Source organism: Ischnura elegans, chromosome 6, assembly GCF_921293095.1.
Source record: "Ischnura elegans chromosome 6, ioIscEleg1.1, whole genome shotgun sequence".
In the NCBI taxonomy this organism is placed as follows: Eukaryota; Metazoa; Arthropoda; class Insecta; order Odonata; family Coenagrionidae; genus Ischnura; species Ischnura elegans.
The window spans coordinates 51,992,790-52,012,087 of NC_060251.1; the positions used below are offsets into that span (position 1 = coordinate 51,992,790).

At 37.3% G+C, this 19,298-nt stretch overlaps 1 protein-coding gene across 2 annotated transcripts in view; it reads right to left on the reverse strand.

Annotated features, from left to right (window-relative positions):
• LOC124160670 (WD repeat and FYVE domain-containing protein 3) overlaps nucleotides 1-19,298 on the reverse strand; it is a 118,683-nt gene that overhangs the window by 87,503 nt on the left and 11,882 nt on the right. For both annotated transcript variants that reach the window (XM_046536634.1, XM_046536635.1), the window contains exons 9-16: nucleotides 18,289-18,437; nucleotides 16,513-16,634; nucleotides 12,910-13,077; nucleotides 9,145-9,260; nucleotides 8,050-8,376; nucleotides 7,674-7,819; nucleotides 7,430-7,577; nucleotides 7,186-7,341 (exon numbers count right to left, since the gene is read on the reverse strand). In XM_046536634.1, coding sequence (XP_046392590.1) covers nucleotides 7,186-7,341; nucleotides 7,430-7,577; nucleotides 7,674-7,819; nucleotides 8,050-8,376; nucleotides 9,145-9,260; nucleotides 12,910-13,077; nucleotides 16,513-16,634; nucleotides 18,289-18,437 — 1,332 coding nt within the window. The remainder of the gene's footprint in view (nucleotides 1-7,185; nucleotides 7,342-7,429; nucleotides 7,578-7,673; nucleotides 7,820-8,049; nucleotides 8,377-9,144; nucleotides 9,261-12,909; nucleotides 13,078-16,512; nucleotides 16,635-18,288; nucleotides 18,438-19,298) is intronic.

Consider the following 19,298-nt stretch of genomic DNA (forward strand, 5'->3'; position numbering starts at 1 on the left):
AACCGTTCGATGGGCGAGGTATGCTTTGCTCCCACGAACTTACTCTCCTCTCATTGTCAGAGTCCTTATTTCTGCGTATTTAGGTGCCTAGAGATTTCAAACAAGCTGTATAAGCTGGGGAACGAATTGTCGTTACATGTGAATTTTTAATTACCTGGAATATACTACTCGGGCAACTTAAAATTTGTTCATGGCCCGCACCTGTTGAGGTCTATGTCCAAATGATAGTACTGTTTTTAGTTTGGCTTGTTGGCTCGTCCCTTCCCTTTCCTTTTTTTCGTGGCCTCGCCAGACTCCAATTTTCCTACGCTTCTTTTGCTTTTTCCCGTAGCACGATATCATTCGTTTTTCTCTTGCTTTCATTAGATCTTATGCCCACGAGAAATCTCTGTCGCATAAAGGACCATGAATTGGAGGAAATACCTCCATAACATAAGGCACAAATATATCAAATTGAATAATCTGCAATTGCCACTGCCTTCTCCAATATTTATTTATTGCTTCGCCTCTTTACAGGAGTTCGGGTGATAATTGTAATAAAACAAGTAAAGCAAATAATTGAAAAGCACCATGCTTCTCTATAAAACTGCTACCTGAACATTCGCCCTTGTGATTCTTTATATCTTCAAGGAAACATATTTCCCTTAACTTTTTTCAACAACTCAATTCTCTACTAACTTCGAGGCATACTATGCATACCTCAGCATATCATTGAACGCTGGTTAGGACAACTGATGACGCACGATTGAATGGATTTTTATTCCATCCTCACGTGAGGAAATATCTGTTTTCCCTTGAAGGAGTAAGGTGCAGTTCTGGTTTCGTGCAATAAACTGCTTTAATTGCCTGTAAAAGTGTGCATCGCACGGTTGCCTTACGGATGTGCACTTCGGTGGTATAGTTTTTACGCTGCATTTTGGTTATCCTTCCTCGTCGATAAATAGTTCATCATAAATGGCACTATTTTTTGTCCCCCACTAATCAATAAGCAATGAAAATGTATTGTTTTTACCGCATGGCCGGAGAACATTTTTTTTAAATTTGAAATACAACCCATTCGTAAGTTTTCCAGATTTAGAGTGCACGACAGAAACATTTAAAATTCACTCTCCAATTTCTTCGCTCACTTGCGGACCAAAATCACCTCCAGGTTCTGACAAGCACAATAAAAACTTTAGGAAGCAGCTTTCCTGAGGCTGTGGCATTACTGCCTCAGGAAAGCTACATAATAGCATTCTGCAATGTATATGAGTGTATTACTTTGATCACGCTCCCAAGAGCAACCTGAACAATATTCTCCCTTTCTCGATCGCATTCTCTATATATCCACTTCTACGGACACCCGGTCTGATATGTATTAATTACGAAATCTATTACATTTGGAGATGGGGCTTTTTGTTTGCTTCGAAAACGTCATTGCCGATTGCAACATTTCTTCAGCACACGCTTGCTCGCACGCTGATACGTATTTTGTTATTTTACGTTGTACGATTCGGTGTCTCATCTTGAAAGATGCAATCCATGAAGCACTGGCAGAGAATTCAAATCCTGGAGATATGTGCTGAAATCACGCTGAAATAGCATATTCTTGTATATTCCGAGTCATCACCGGCTCATTCCTGTTTCTGGCTTCCACAAAGCGATCGTATACCCATCTGTCGATCATTTCAAGCTTGGCGAGTTTCGTTCCCCTTGATTTTATATCTTTCTCTCATATGGAACCCGGGAAACTCTCCGGACACATCCATGTTTAAAATATTTTGCTTTGGAAATGAGTTCCCTTCACATCGATGCCAGCACCTCCGTTTTATAACTCCTGCTTTGATGAATCTTGGCATGGAAAGAATAATTCGAAGCAAGGGTTAGCTAGCTACATAAATGTCAGTTTAGGGCTTTTCTCAAAAAGCAGTCAAGTAAAAAAAATATAAAACGTCCGAAATGAACAAATTAGAAGAACATGGAACGGATTACAAAAAATGGAGGAGGTGGCAGACTGGAAAAAATTTACCGACATCGAGGCTCGAACCCTGAACTTACACACCAGAAGCGCGGCACGGTACCACTCGGCCAAATCGCTTTTAAACAATAGGTGAAATTTTTAACATTAAATTCAACGTGACCATATTTTTCAATTTTTAAATGCTTTTTTCTCTCAAACCCGGGCGTATTTGGACAAAACCCTTCAACTGTATTCCTATCTAAGTGTCTACTTTCAAATAAAAAAGGTTTCATCTTCTTTCTTGACATCAGTTAGGCAAAGTCTCCTTGTTAGCAGTAACGGACCGCGGACATACAATTGTTAATCCAGTCATTTTGCAAAAGGAATATGTGTTCCTTTCTCAAAAAATATGAACTAACAATGGAATTATTTGTCTATTGAGCAGCATTTACAATTTTTAAATGAAATTCTAGAATAAATATTAACTTATATCTTGATTTCAGTATAAAAATAAACATGGAAATTATTGCTGCATTAAATGCATTAATATTGACGGTGGAGCATCATTAAAAATTTGACAATTCTCAGAATAAAACGAGGAATTCAATTCAAAGTCTGCAATTTACGTTCAAGCACCAATTATCCATATAGCTAATTCATATAAACAAAGCATGATTGACCGCACACCAATGACGCTGGTTGGGTTCTTAACCCCGAAAGGAGGGAGCCCAACTACCCACGGAGTCCAAGATAATGTGGAGTCCCCACTAGGAAGGGTTGAGAAAGGTTGGTACTGAGAGTGTGTAATTATCCGCAACACCCTTCTTCACAAATGTCCTTCAAAAATGCTCTGTACGGAGGGGATGGAAGAGTCTCTCAGGGCTCAGTACAGCAGTCACGCTAAGGCAAGAACTTCATCTTCTTGAAAGGGTTAAGCACAGTCTAAACAAAGTATCGCACAAAGTTAAACAGTTGTGAACTCAGGAACAGGGTAGTTTCCTTCATCAAAGAAAACGAAAGGCATTGATTGCGATTCGTTACCCACCATTACTGTATTCATAATATACAAATTATTTCGTTTTAGAAATACCGGTTTAGACGAATGGCAAGGGTCAATTTTTATCCTCATTTGAAAACGGCCAGATTGGCGCCCATGCGATGCCACTCCACGTGACGTCACAGGGACCTAGTTTCTATACGAGAAGATAGGAGTTATTCATTGTCTGAGGTTGCATGCATGAGGCGTAGAGCTCAGGGAAACATGTCTTAATAATCACCTATTAAAACTGGCTTAGGTCGGAAAGTTTTCTTCATTTGATAAGGTATTAATAATCCTTATTTAAGCCAAGCGCTACCAGCCAGCAGGGTACTCAGCTACCCGCTAACAGCCTGCGCCGTATCAGCGCTCGACTCGCCTCAAGGTCTCCTCACTTGCGGCAGCGGGAACCAGAAATACGTCACACAGAGAGATTCATACTTACGCGTCGCGTTTTCGCGTGCTTTAAAATTTTCACTTTTCATTTAATTACGAAAAATAGATATCGTCATGTAAAAATCTAAAAGCATGAAATACGTACTCCAGGAGTAATAATCTTTCGATTTAGGCAATAAAAAATAATAGGAAACCACCCTACTGTTCAGCATTTCACCCATTCTTCCTTCTCCCAGGCAACAAAATTATTTTGACTCCAGCCCCATCGCATGCAAACTGAGATCAGTTAGTCACCAACATTAGTTAATGCAAAAATGTAATCTGGGGTTGCATTCTGCAGGATAACTACACTTTTTGTTGCCTTTCTTAGGTTTTATCACTTATGAGCAAGGTCTCCAATTAAATAGGACTGGAAAAATTGTGACTTCATTGTAATGGAGTTAGGTATACAGAGGTGATTTAAGGTTAGCGTAGTCACAGAATGAGCAAAGAGTAAATTGACAGCATAAGATGCAGATGCAGATATACAGTAGCAACAGTGGCTCCTATTGGGTCTTTTTTTGAAGAGACAAGAAATTCTGACCACAGTAACAAATAAAGTATCTCCATAAAACACGCAACCCTTTGCGTGACAGATTGATTCACTTGCTGATGGATACTAAGTCCCGATCACTACCAGTAGAGTTGGAGATCTCAAATTTTTTGCAGAGACAGGGGACCAAAAAGGATTCACAAGAGTATTCCAAAAAACCTGACTTGCTTCACCCTTCCCCGGAAAAAAATTCAAAATGGTACTACTTCCAGTTTTTCTGTAGACTCAATACATGACTTTGTTATAAGGTTTTCATAACCTTTTGCTAAATGGAGATTTGGTATGCAGGGGTTTTACTACATATGCTTTGTTTATCCGAAGGCACCATCTTTTTCTAAATAAAGCAGCAAGGGCCACAAGAAATGAATAGATAGAGATTAAAATTCTTGAAACACTTTTAACTTCCAGGATAGAATGCATCTCAGAAAAAGCAACAATGATATGAATTTCAATCATACGAGTACCATTGCATGGACTAGGTTGCACTGATAGGATTTCAAGGTATGGGTGTATCGCTGCACCCTGATTTGCACCCGGGAACCTTAAGTTAATTTTAAACAAAAGTTACCATTTTATATCCATACCATTGGCATGACACAGAAATCTATGAAAATTACACTGGCAGCATGACAGCTTATCATCAGGAGAAGCCCAAATAGCCACAAACAGAGGTTTGAGAAAAGTCTGAAGATGTGTATCTGATATTTCTGGTATGAATTGCTTGTATACTGTGGAGAGATCTCAGAGTTCACAGTATTATAATTAAAATTAAAATGATATCTTCAGCCATTGTCTATATAGATACCCCTTACTTTGCAATCAGAAGGAAAATTACTGGAAAATACAAATACAGTAAAATTCGGTTATAACGCGGGTCTAGGGGGACATAGTTTACACCCGCGTTATCGGACAACCGCGTTATAACGGGAAATATGTGGGAAGCAATAAAAAAACCCTTAAAGGTAATTTTTATAGCCAATTTATTTGCGTAATACATTATTAAAAATATTTATTTTATGATTTAGACGCTCTACTTTAACGGGAGTTACTAAAATACTCGGATATTTTCTTTTGCCGCGATAGTTGATGGCTTTTATTTGTCACGTAATTTTTTATGCTTTGCAAGTGCAACAGATGAATACTATCGCAATCACTTTGTCCCTCCAACCAATTCATCAATTCACTAATATTATGTAATAAATGGCCAATTTTTGGCATCTCGACCTCACATTCGTCTTCTTCATTCTCGCTCTCATCTTCCGATGATGCAGCTGTTTTTGCGCGGCTCTGGACTGCAGCCACAATTTCTTCGTCACTCTTATAAGCAGATACAGGAGTTTCCTCGTCTTCGCGAACCCAGGCCTCGAGATCACTCACAAATAGTTTATTAGAAAGAACATCTGAAGCTTCACGTGCGTCCTCTTCCGTGAAACCCAAAAACTCGTCTTCGTCTTCCATGCTATCGCCCGCTGTATACTCGCACTTTGACCAGCAATTTAGGATTGTAGCTGAAGTTATTTTCTTCCATGCCAATCCAATATTATAAGCCATATTCTTCAGGGTGACTGTTTTCAGATATTCTTGTACCTGCAGTTCTGAATTTATGACACTAGTGAGCAATTCCCGCCGATAATGGGCTTTAAATGCTCTAATTATCCCTTGATCCATGGGCTGAATAAGAGCTGTCGTATTTTTTGGTAAAAACGAAGCCACTATTTTGCCATCCCTCGATATCAAGAGCTCAGAAGACGGATGGGCCGGACAGTTATCTAACAGAAGTAGAGCCTTCTCTTCTAACTTTTTTGATCTTAAGTGGCTCTTAACCGATGGAACAAAATCTTCATTGAACCAAGATAAAAAAATGTCTCGAGTCATCCAGGCATTCTGACTGTTTTTGTAATTTATGGGTAGTGCTGTCATATTAACATGCTTGAAGCACCGAGGACTTCGATTTTTACCAATACACAGAGGTTTTAACTTGTGACTTCCTGATTTGTTCGCGCACAGTAATAAAGTCACTCTTTCTTTGCTCATTTTTATTCCGGATTTATTTGCAGACTTCTTAATATCAAGTGATTTTGTTGGAAGCAATCTGTAGTAGAGAGCGGTTTCATCGCAGTTATACAATTGCTCTTCAGTGTACTCACCCTCATCAATCATCTTGCGTAAAGTCCCACAGAATTCTCTAGCTGCTTCACTGTCACTGGAACGAGATTCTCCTTGCATGTTAACTTGCGCTACCCCGTGGTGAATTTTCCACCTCGATAGCCAGCCAGCAGAAGCAACAAAATCATGAGCACCACCTATTTGTTTATTTAATTTAATTGCCTGTGCTTGTAAAAGTGGACCAGATAATGGAACACCTTCACTGCGCTTCTGAACAAACCACGTGAACAAACATTCATCCACATCACCAGCAGCACTCAATCTGGCCTTTTTTCTATCTAGTCCTATTTCGTCATCCACTTGATCAACGAATGATCGTAATTTAACTTCTTCTTTCATCCAACCACGAATAGTTCCTTCAGGAACACCAAACTCCCTGAATAAACTTGATTTTGAATCACCGCGTTTCACTCTGTCGATTATGCCCAACTTTTCTTTTATTGTGTAAGTTTTCCTTTTGGCAGACATCGTTTTAACCCTAAAATCAATGAAAATTTTCGTAAAAAAGTAATTTTCATATTCATATTAAGACAAAGGTAAAACAGCCCATTCATTATTAAATGCTCGAAGCCTGTGAGCATTGAGTACCTACCTTGGTTTGAGCGCCGCGGTGCGAACGTACGAATGAGAATTATCTCAATCTCCCAGAATCTCGAAAATTATTATAGCCGTGCAACACACTTTTCAGCTCGAGTTCGCAAGACACAATGACCGATCAGGCATTACCGAGTTTTTTTTATGGCTACGAAACAATGTATGGATTACGTCGCCAACCGCGTTAATACAGTCGCTTGAAGTTGCGACGCGTCGGTAGTCACGCCGAGATAAAATTCGCCACAAAGTTACCTACCTCAAAAAAAAGGTCAATGTAATCATCTCGGGGGACATGGTGAGACCCGCGGTATATCCGAAACCGCGGTAAAGTGAGGCGCGTAATAACCGGAATTTACTGTATAAACTTTAAAAAAACGTTAAGCTAACACTGAGATTCACTAAAGATTGTTCACAATAACAAGAAGCAGCCACATACAATCAGTTTCTAATAAGTCTATTTACCTGTCTCTGCTCAGTATTCTGAATTGAGGGTATAAGATGTAAAATAGCTACTGCAACTCCAGGATGAACAATGATGGGGTCTGGAACTGGGGGGGTTAGATTGAGTGATGTCACTGCAGCTCTTTTGCCAGATGGTGAATCCAATGATTTTTGAGTCTAAATGAGAGAAATGTATGAAAAAAATTATTACTTAATTGATCATCGCACTAAAAATTTAACATGGATCACCACAACTTATACATACATCCACCTGCTGGCGCCGGTGAGAAGGAGACTTCAATGAAATTACAGTTGCCATATTAGGCTTATCATAAGCATCGAGAGCAACATCATAAAGTAATCTTATCACAAGACAAGCGTATGAAAGCTGATGGCGTATATGCTCAGGTATTCTGAAATGATCAAAAAATATAAATGAAGCAATGGAAGTAAAAAATAAAACAAAATGGCAACAGAAAAAGCTATTCACATAAAAAATTAATACTTACACAGCATCCAGCACATTTCCAGTGAAAAGATTATGAAAAGTTGTTTCTTCTTTTGAAATCACCACATCATCCATCTCTTCCAAGTATTGCTGATTTGAAAAGCACCCCAAAAGCCTAATAGTATCACAGAGGCTGGTGAAACAAATCTAGAGCAAAAGAAGGTGAGCAAGTTATTCTTAAAACTTCTCCACAATCTACTATTACAAAATGATGCAAGACATTTAAAAAATTGTGTTAAGGATGTTACTATGCATAGTAAATCAACCAGACATAAAAAATGCTACATTTTAACGAGTAATCAGCAAATTTAACCATAAATTCGTACATATACAAAGAGCTAGTAAGAAAATGGTACTGGGTAGTAGAGTTAACATACCTCATGATGAAAGAACTTGGCATTAGCAGGCTCAAAGCGCATTGCAACAGTTACTGTACTGAATACAGTATGAAGAAGCGTTAGGATCTCCTTAATGGGAACTGTATCCCATTGGGTAGGTGTTGAAGATGGAGTAATTGCAGAGCATAATGGTGAAGACTGTACATACAATACAGAATCTTCTTGTGTCTTATTGCTGTCTATCCTTGTTCCGCCATCTAAGCATCCTTCCATTGACACCAGTACACTCATGACATACACAAATCCTCCCACTTTACGAAAAACAGTTCGAGTTCGATGACTCTCTCGAAGGCATATAAGCAAAGACTGAAAACACAATACATGTGCCAGGTAAGAAAAATTTCTAATAAATTATCTGAATAAAATAGCTAATACTTTTTCCAATTTATTTCACTTGAAAAATTTATCCAAAACTATTGACTACAACACTTCAGAAATTACTTGTTTATAGAATATTAATGTTTTTAGTAGACAAGCATTCCGATACATCCACTGCACAAATGCTCAACAATCGCGCACCGAATCAAATCCGCTCATCTAGTAGTCCAAACAGTACTGGATGAGCAGATTTGACAGTGGACGGTTGTTGAGCATTTTTGCAGAGGAGGTATTGATTTGTTTTGCAGTTTGCACAACCCAAGTGATAGTATTTAAAATGTATATAACCACAAAATGCAATAAAAATTTGTAATTAATATTTATTTATTACGTATTTATATTAAAATATATAGCACAGACAATTATTTCACTTAATATATTCATGAAATTTAAGTTTTTGGTTGATAATTATCATAATGCACTTCTCTCGCCTGTCCTAAAAAGACTACTTATAATGAGATAATGATTCTTGCCTTTCGCTAGGAAGGTAAATTATTTTACTAATGTACCTATGTTACACATTTGAATACCTAGTTTAAATGCATGGGATTCGTCAATCCAGTTAATCATTCAATATTAATACAAGTTACATGCAAATTTTTAATTGGAGCCATCAGGAAAGAAAAAAAAACATACATATATTATGGTAATTATGAAAAAAAATGTTATCTTAAATCAAAGTTAAGAAAAACCAACCTTTAATATATGAGTTTTTAGTTCAAGAGCAGTTGCTGGAGCTGAATGCATCATTCCCAAAAGGGTTCCCATGTCATCATCACCACCAGGACTCAAAACTAACTCACGTACAATGGCTATAAGTAAAAAATTTGTTAAGCTGGACCAGTATGTCATTATTACTATTGTTCATAAGCAATAATTTAATTTTTCATAGTTAATACCCTTTAAAAACCTTATAAATAGACTGAAGAATACGTCCACACCATAAAAATTTGTAAAATAGGGTAGTTTCCTTCATCAAAGAAAACGAAATGCATTGATTGCATTTCCTTACCAACCATTAGTGTATTCATAATATACTAATTATTTTGTTTTAGAAATCCCAGTTTAGACGAATGGCAATGGTCAATTTTAACCTCATTTGAAAAAGGCCAGATTGGCACCCATGCGATTCCACTCCACGTGACGTCACAGGGACCTAGTTTCTACACGAGTAGATAGGAGTTTTACATTGTCTGAGATTACTAATGCATGCATGAGGCACAGAGCTCAGGGAAACATCTCTTAATAATCACACATTAAAAATACCAAAGTTCGGAAAGTTTCCTTCGTTTGATAGGGGAATAATAATCCTTATTTAACCAGCGCTACCTGCTAGCAGCCTGTGTCGTATCAGCGCTCAAGCCTCCCCCCAAGGTCACCTCACACGCAGACAGCTGGAACCAGAAATACTTTACACGGACTTTCCCCATCATTCCTACTTAGCCGTCGCATTTTCACGCTCTTGAAATTTTTCACTTTTCGTTTAATCCCGAAAAATAGATATCGTCATTTAAAAATCTAAAAGCATGAAATGTGCACTCCAGAAGTAATAATCTTTTGATTTAGGCAATAAAAAAATAATAGGAAGCCACCCTACTATTGCTCCATTTAAAATCTGTTCTGAACACTTCTATATCGAACGTGATTTTTTGAAACACCCAATATCAACCTTTAGTAATGACCCATATTGGAAAAAAAAATAAAAAAAAACTGACCTTAAGTTATTTACCATGACTTGCCTAATGCAAAGATAAGTACTTGAAACACTCGCCATCCATCCTGTAAGTACCACCTTCAACATTTCTTTGATTGTGAATATAAAGAAGCACAGTTAGGATTTAATTCATCTCCGATATACAAAATTAAATCATTAAAAAACTCATGTAACCATAAACTGACTTTCTTAAATACAACTCGAAAAGGAAGTAGAATAAACAACACATATATTCAAACAGGATACATTTAAAAAATATGGTCGTGATTCAAATTGGTCATAAGTTAGATATGAAATATATAAAACCTTTGGGTACTCAACACTTTGCATGCCATGGGCGTAATATTACGTCCTGCAAATCCTTCTGAGGATGGCCATGGACATAATATTACATCTATCTACTTTATTGACTATGTTTGCGTGAAGAAATATTTCACCCATGGTACTTTTCCAGTTTACTGCTTAGTGGTTCTGTTATTTCAAAAATCAACTGCTCGATGGAAAAAGAGTTCTTTTAATGACTTGAGGACGAAAAGTCCTCTGAAGCTACCGGCACCCTTATCTCAGCCTACTTTGTGTGAAAATTCTTTGGAGGAAAGAACCGTTCGTCGAGGGTGCAGTGACCCTTTTTGTCATCCAGGATTTTGAATGATTTGCTTGGAACAATACTTTTGTATAATTTCCATGGTTTAAATAGTTCAGATTGAGCGTAATAAAAAAATATTATGCATTTTATGGCGGTACATCATTTTTTGCAACTTTTTTATTTTTCAAAAACAGTAGGTTTTCATTACTAAAATATATATTTAAAAGTTAGCAATAAATGTTATTAAACTCATTCATAAAGAAGAGCAAAGTCTATTTTTATTGAAATACACATCGATATAAATATATTTTTGATGCTAATGCTTAAAAAAAATTTGCGAATTTAGTAAAAATGGCCGGATTTTTCAGTAGGGCTTTAAAATTAGCGGCCGGCACTCAAAGTGTTAACTTTCATTATACCCTAGCTCAAAACACTAAATTGAGCATCACTTAATTAAGTGTTTTGAGCTAGGGTAAAGGGGACAAAATTATTACTGTGTATTAATCAAGGCTATGTTTAAGCATTTAAATGAGCCCAAATTTGTAACCCTTACTCCCACTCACTCAGCCTACCTTAAGGTTTGGCTGTTGTCCAAACGTCCAATTTTTTAGATATCCTAAACAAGCTGTGCTTTTGAGAAGCATTTTAAAAACAGATAGTCTAATTAGTTTATCTTCAGCCACCACGCTTTTGCAGGCTTTCTTTAGCCTCAAGAACTTTCATGAATGAATTTCGAGCAAGTTATTCCCAATTTTCTGGAGGAAATTGTAGTTTTAGCATTTTTATATTAAAACATAAGACTTGAATTCAATTGATTCGGCTTTAACTTTGTGAAAATCCATGTTGAAATGAAAATATACAACTTTGATAACTTTTCACAGGAAAATTTATTGGTACGACGCGTTTCGACGCTGAGGCGTCATTATCAAGTACAATCTTGATAGTGACGCCTCAGTGTCGAAACGCGTCGTACCAATAAATTTTCCTGGGAAAACTTACCAAGGTTGTATATTTTCATTTGAACATAAGACTTCATTTCTAAACCTATACCAAAACACATTTTCAAAATCTAAGCTAAGATCGGGGCCCACTTTTCACAGTTTTAAAAACAAATTTCATCTCAACCCAAGAAATAGGCAGACGAGTATAGCTTCAGTTCCCAATTGATAGTTTCTTCCATAAAATTTTACTTAATGGTACAATAATTACTGACATAGTATGCATAAATGACTTTCAGTTGAGCCCTTATTTAGCTCCCTACTCCTACTATCGCCACATACAAATAGAGGAAATCAGGGATATGATGGTATTAAACATATCAAATCCATGGTGGCAAGCACATCACACATTGTTACCAAATCGAAATGGGTGGTCGAATCTGTGCACTGACAAATCAGTCAAAAGCACAATCTACCAAATCATCACTTCAACAACGGCAAGGTTCTTTCCATAGTATTTTTTTCAATAGCAATTGAGGTTTTTTTAATTAAATCATCAATCAAAGTTTTTCTGACATAAAGCCAGCATTAAAAATCATTTAGGGAGAATAACTGACATCCGGACTTGTTTCATATTTTCTAAAATCTCTCATCTAAATGTGAAAACTGCATACAGATGCCATATGCTACACTAATTAAAAACATCAAATTATGAAACCTCCATATTGATCCCAATGCTTTCCCAAGTGGTATAGTACTTGAATCCTTTTTTTTGTAATAATAATGAGATACTATGCTCCCTGTCATCAGTAATTATGTATTAGCAAGCAAAATATCATCTTAATTGGATAAAAATTGCAGATTTTAGACAGAGGAAGCACATATTCATACAAAATTTTTATATTACACAAGAAAAATATTACATGCACAAAAAAATCAAAGTGGCCCAGTGTTCAAAACCATTCACAATACAGAAAACAATCCAATTTCCACGGATATATTGATTAGAATTAGATTGTTTCCAGCTTTAACAGGCAAATGCTTAATGATTATGATAATGCACACACTACATGCATCAAGCCTGTTCTGCAGTAACAGATATTTAAACCTTTATGGGTTATCAATTTAGTAATTAGTTATGTTATGATTAACAATTTAGCACACCAAATGTGTTTAAGAAATATAAATATCATAGGAAAATGTTTGACAGTAAAAATAATTACCTAGGGCATGTTGACGACACTCAGGGTATGGAACTAAATTGTGAGCACAGCGAGCACCGCCACACTCCCTGAAAACTCCTGCATTACTAGCATTTCCAGCTAATAGAGCAGTTAAAGCCTCCATGACCAGGGACCCAAGCTTCTCACTTTCTTCAGGAATACTATATTCTGTAAAAAAATACATCAAAAAGTTGCAATGGATATAAGAATTGCCAGAAATAATATTCTCTTCAAGTCTTCCTCCTCAATCACATTAAATTCCAACTACAAAGCCACCCCGATTCATCTTTCCCACATTGATCGTTTTCCCGCATTTATCGTTCACCATTACTGGTCCCAAATAAAGTTCCTCACAGACAACATAATTCTTTCCCGCATCTATCGTTCCCCAAAGTATCGTTTTCCCGCATTGATCGTTTGAAGATTGCAGTCCCGTTTACAATATGTTATTTATGGCTAATAATGACAGACAAATAGTTTGAATCTTCCCCAGGAGATTGAACTACCATGGGTAGAAGCTGAGTGCCGTGGGATAGTAACATTAGCGCACTTCCCAAGATCCGCTATCCCCCTCCATTCAGCACTCGCCTCCCCCCCTGGCATTTTCCTATCCTCCGAAATCAAGCAAAAGGTCCCAGCTCGCGCAGGGATCGTATTTCGAAGATCTTAGCTTCGAAAGAAAATATCAGGTTACACGAGAACAATAGAAACGTGTTTCACGCCTCTCCGATTATCGCCCACCAAATTTTTTCAGCCTATCTCCTTCAAAGTTCCCAGTTTCTGGAGGTCGACTGCTGGATAAATCATCTATTAGTCCAAAAGGTGTCTAAAGGCCGTTTTACACGGTACACGGAATTGCGCAATCTGACGTACGTGCGAAGGCGCAATCAAAATTGCGTCGTGTAAAGCGGTGAATTGCTAGAACACATGCGAGAATGCGTGGACGCGAGACGGCAAAATAGCCCATGTTCTAATTTCGTTCCTGCATTCGCGCAACTCCACGCCATTTTAGAAATTAATGCAGCGCAACCTGCGCAATTCTGTGTACCATGTAAAACAGCCTTATGAATGAATTTCGGCAATTGGTATTATACTTTATCTAGATTAAAGTATAAGTAATGTGCCCATAATTCAAAAAAGAATGATACCAAACATAACTTACATCTAATGTTGTTTAAGCATTTTAAGCAAGTAAATAGTTGGAATAATACGATGTTGATTTCAGATGAATGTCAATATCCTTGCAGCTGATGCTTCTCGGCAGTTGATGCTGCTGAATTTTTTTCAAAAATAGGACATCAGGTTACAATTTACGAGTTATGCTATGAGTCTCACTTGTCAAAGTTGCTAACGAAGCGATATCTTCTCAGGATATTTTGTTTCTCCCTACAAGCAATCTGAATTCATCTGCTCATCTAGAGCTGCACTACTTATTGTTAGAAATGAGTGGGTAAGTTGCCTTTACCATATGACAAAAAATTTCATTGTGCAGTCATATGTTCATGCAGTATGCTCTCCAGTACGCTCCGCTCACGCCGTATGCGATAGCATTAGTGCTGAACATCACCTCGTACAAGTGGTTCCGTACTTTCCAGGGTGGGTTGACTTCAAACCAGCGAGTGTTTTCCATGTGGGTTCAATAAAGTCCGGTTTCATTTTTATTAGTTTTATTTTTATTCGTCTTTGGACCATGGCCCTTCCGAAGAAACAAGTGAGAAATTTAAAAGATGGACTGAAAATAATTGAAGATAAAGAAAAGAATCCAGGCTAGAAGCGCGTGAGTATTCCAACGCCTTGGGTTGTCCCCTAGCACAAGATGGCAGAGGTGGGGGTAGAGCGAGATACCTGATGAAAACAAGAAGTGGGATGAAGCCGAGGATCAGGATAAACTATTTTTGGCCTTTGTGATCCATCTCACAACCAATCACTGCGTCGGCAAAAGCAGTTGTTTTGGAGATAACATGCACATTGCTTGTACTCGAAATGGCGTTTGATGGATAAGAATTTTTACATCAGACAGAAATCCATAATAGCAGTGCAAATGCCGAGTGGAGTGCAAACATTTTTTTAGCAAGGTGGCATGTTCCTTCAGGATATTTGCAAGAGATATTAGTCAAATCAACAATATGACCTAAGTATTTCGATAAAGTACTAATATTCCTGTAATCAGCTAAAATCTTGTTTGAATCCTTGAAAGAATATCATGATTACGTGCAAAAAGCCAGTGTTCCCTGGTACATAGGCAACGTAGCAAAACATTCCCCCATTGATCGTTTTCCTGCATTCATTGTTTTTTTCATCCATTCCCCTGAAAAACGATAGATCGAGGTTCCACTGCGCTACTAGTAGCAAAAAAGAAAAGTAGACCAAAGTGATTCCCATGTGTACTACAAAGAAACAAAATTCCCAAAGCATCACTTGAGAGTTAGGAGCATTTGCTGCTTATTAAGTTAAGACTGAAAAATGTGCTGAAATTAGCTAAGGCAGGTGCAGCATATAGAATAAGGCAGAGGTAAATGTTAAGTATTCAAAGGAATCATCACGAGTACAAAATAATCTTAGGCAGAGAGAAGTTTCAGTGAGCATCTACTTTTCCAGACAAGGAAAAATAGCCATCAGGGCTGATAGGGAAGCCAGGGAATGCGACCTTGGGAGATCTGTAATAACACTTATCTAAACTGATGACAACACCATGCTCAGAGAGGCACTGGAATATGTCCAAGAGGTGCTGAAGACTCTCTTTCTTCAAGTGGGAAAATATCAAGATATCCTCCAGACAAAGAAAGCAGGTATTGAGGCCTTCAAAGGCTTCTTAGATGAAACACAGTCTGGTCTGAGTGGCATTACACAGTCCAAACAGCATAGATAATAAATTAAAAAGGACTTAAGGTGTTGTGATGGCATTCTTTGGGGTCTTCGGTAGGCATCAGAATTTTAGAGACAACTTTATGGCAGGTGATGATGCTACACTCAGCGTATAGCATGGGAGAAACCTTGAAGATAGTGTATGGAATAGGGGTTTGGGATTTTACAGACATTGAGGGCTCTGCATTGGTCTCAACATCACCAGAAGCTATCCATTTGAGAACTATGGGAAGTGGTCAAGAGATCTGCATGAGTGACATACAATTCTTATATGTACTAAAAGGTCAAATTCTGTTAACTGCAGTACTGATCTTCACTAACTGCCAGTGAAGTTTACAAAAATCATCAGTAAAATGTGCCACCGGAATCACTCTTCCAGAAAGTGGTCAGTAGAGGCACCAACATCAACAATCATCGGAAGGTGAGTACTGAATTCCACCCCAGTGAATATTCATCCTGAAGACAAGGACTGATCTAGACCTTACAACATCAGCAGTAATAGAACAAGTCATTCCCTTGTGATCAAAACCATAGTGACTTAGATCCATTTTATAAGCCTGGAAAGCACTAGATCCATAATAACTTCATAAAACTCACATATCTCAGATACCAATAATCATTATTTATGAAAAGAAACGAGAATATTTTTTATGACAAACTCACATTTTTAATAATAGTGATTTTGAAGACTAGCAAACAAAATAAACCTGTGGTAAGTGATGGCTATGAATACTTTACCTTTTTCTTCTTCAACAGCTTGTTGCTTCTCTTTGAGCAAGGCAGCATATCTGTGCAAGCATGTGACAAACACTTCCAGTATTCCCACCTCACGGTATACATCTTTAAATATGGCATTGTGCCTGAAATCGGACATATTTCTTACTACATACAAATCAATATCAACTTGATGAATCTAAAAATTGTGATCAAATATTTTTATACCAAAATATATGCTAAGCAGCCTATAGAGATAAGAAAAATGGCTAATGAAAGATTATTTATAATTACTCAAATTCTCACAACTAATAACTTCACAGGAACAAAAATTTTGAGGTTTGTATAAAGGAACTACAAGTGAATACAGGCTGTCCCCGATTTTCGCGCACACTGCATTCTTGAAAACGTGTACGTAAGTTGAACAATTGAGTTCCATACTAATTAGGGGTTACGTTCCAAAAGAGTGAAATATACGCTTTAAAACCTAATATTTTGCACAATTTTATTTTTACTCTCTAATTTATAATAATTAATCAGTAAAATTCCTAATATTGTAAAATGTCTTAAGAAAATATGCAGAAAATATAATTAAAAGTTAAAAAAAAAAAAAAAACAAGAATTCCGTTGGGTACCAAGTGAACTTCCTCCCAGTATTTAAGTTGATATTCCACTTGTAATGTCCATCATAAATAAAAAGACACATCAAGAAGCATAAAAGAATGCAATTGTTGAACCCTCACTCTAGATACATTAAAATTTTAGCACCAAAATTCCTCTGCGGGTAACATCTCATCAAGGGGGATCTCGGGATCGTGTATCTTTCGCATTTTATTCAAAAAAGACAAAAGATATACAGAATTCGGATTACATATCACGCAATATCATTGCTGAAGGAGTAAATTTAGTGCATGAATTGAACAGCACTGCAACGGAAAAACACTATTAGAAAGATGCACTTGTATTTATTAATTTTATTGAAAGCTGGATGCTGGCGCCCAGTCAACTTTTTTTAAAAATCTCTCCAATGAAGGCTGAAATACATCTTTCTTCCTATCTTGATAAAGTAGCTTATAGCAGGCAGTGTATATCTCAAATAATCACTTTGATTAAAGTCAGCACTGCCCTTGATCATATACATTCGATTTGTCCGCATAGGTTTACTGATATAAAGCCCTGCGCAGAATCCCTGGCGACAAAACCCCCGCAGATATAAGGCCTGTCGACAAAATCCCCTGAAGATGTAAGGCCCGGTGGCAAAAACCCCTGAGGACGAAAGGCCCGGCAATGAAATCCACTGAGGTCCTGGACGTTTTGTTGCCGTTGGGATTTTAACCCAGGCATTTTGTCGCCGCGAGGATTTTGTCTCGGGCCTTTTGTCGATGAGGATTTTGGGAACTGACTGCGACCCGTCCCCATACACTCCCATATAAAACAGTTGAATGTTGGGATGCACAGTAAACATCGTAGGACTTTCAGAAAATTACTTACAGACAATCGTACAAGGTCTCAATTTAGAACATATGAAAGAGTGAATTGTGCAAAAATTGACTGTACGAAAGTCGACGACCACCTATATTTAGAAAATCTGAGAAAAAAACTTTATGTGCCCTTACACTCCATACTTTAAACCATTTAAAAGCTATGATACCATTTATTTATTCATGGTTATAAATGTATAATAATTTCTTAATACTTATATTTTATAATAATAATTTCATAATAATGTTGTTTGTATTTTATACCTTTCAGTCTATTGTAGAGGCATATAAGAAAAAATATGAAAAATTAAACTATTACCTAAGGATGTTGAGGAGGGTCTGCATACAGATTATACTACAACTGACTGATGCTTGACCTTTCAGCAAAATTGAAAGAGAGATCAGCTCCTTGCAAGGTACAAAATGAAGATGAAAAATGATGAACTCCAACAATTGAAAGAATTTCTCCTGAAAAAGACAAAAACCATGCATTAAGTTAACAAAAACACATACAGTAAAACCTCTATGTAGTGAACCTCTTTACATCGTAAACCTCCATACTTCGTACCAACCCTCCGGTCCCGTCAGATTTGCATGTAAATTTATAGGTAAACCTCTATATAGTGAACCTCTTTATCTCGTAAAACCTCCATATATCGTACCAACAAGACAGCCCCGAGACGGCCTAACTACCTCCGCAAATCGTACCAAGACAACTAGAGACCATTAATGCAGCCGCGATTACCTACATGGAATGACATTTTCGGCGATAAATGTTTCACGCTTATTTTTTTCTTATACACCTTTAATAATTTTCACGTTAACCATTAGTTAGGGCATCCAACTATCCTAATCATATTAAGTGACGGTAAATGAAGACAGAACGCATCGTTTTCTCTCGAATCATGGTCAAAATCGCGCGATAGCACTCGCTTTCTTTTACTGATGGCTTTACGTTCTTGTAAGTGCCTACATACTACGTTCAGTTAATAAAATAGGCGACCAGCGCAGCCTATAATCACGTACTGACGGAAATATTTCAACTAACTTCACTCCCATCCATGGAGACAGAATTACTCGACCGCATTGCTACTTCCGCTTCTAAAATGAAAATATTTCATGAATTTTCCGCGACTTGAAATAAATCAAATACAGTTTCGCAATTATTTTATTCCCATATTTCCCGGTGTAGCACTTTCTTACTATCGCCTTGGTAATTTTTTCGATGCTTTCGTGAACGATCATAGTTTAAAATTTATTGCGCTTAGCGACAGTCATATGTCTTGCCTGCGTATCTATGCCGCGAAATCTGACTCATCCATCGGGAGT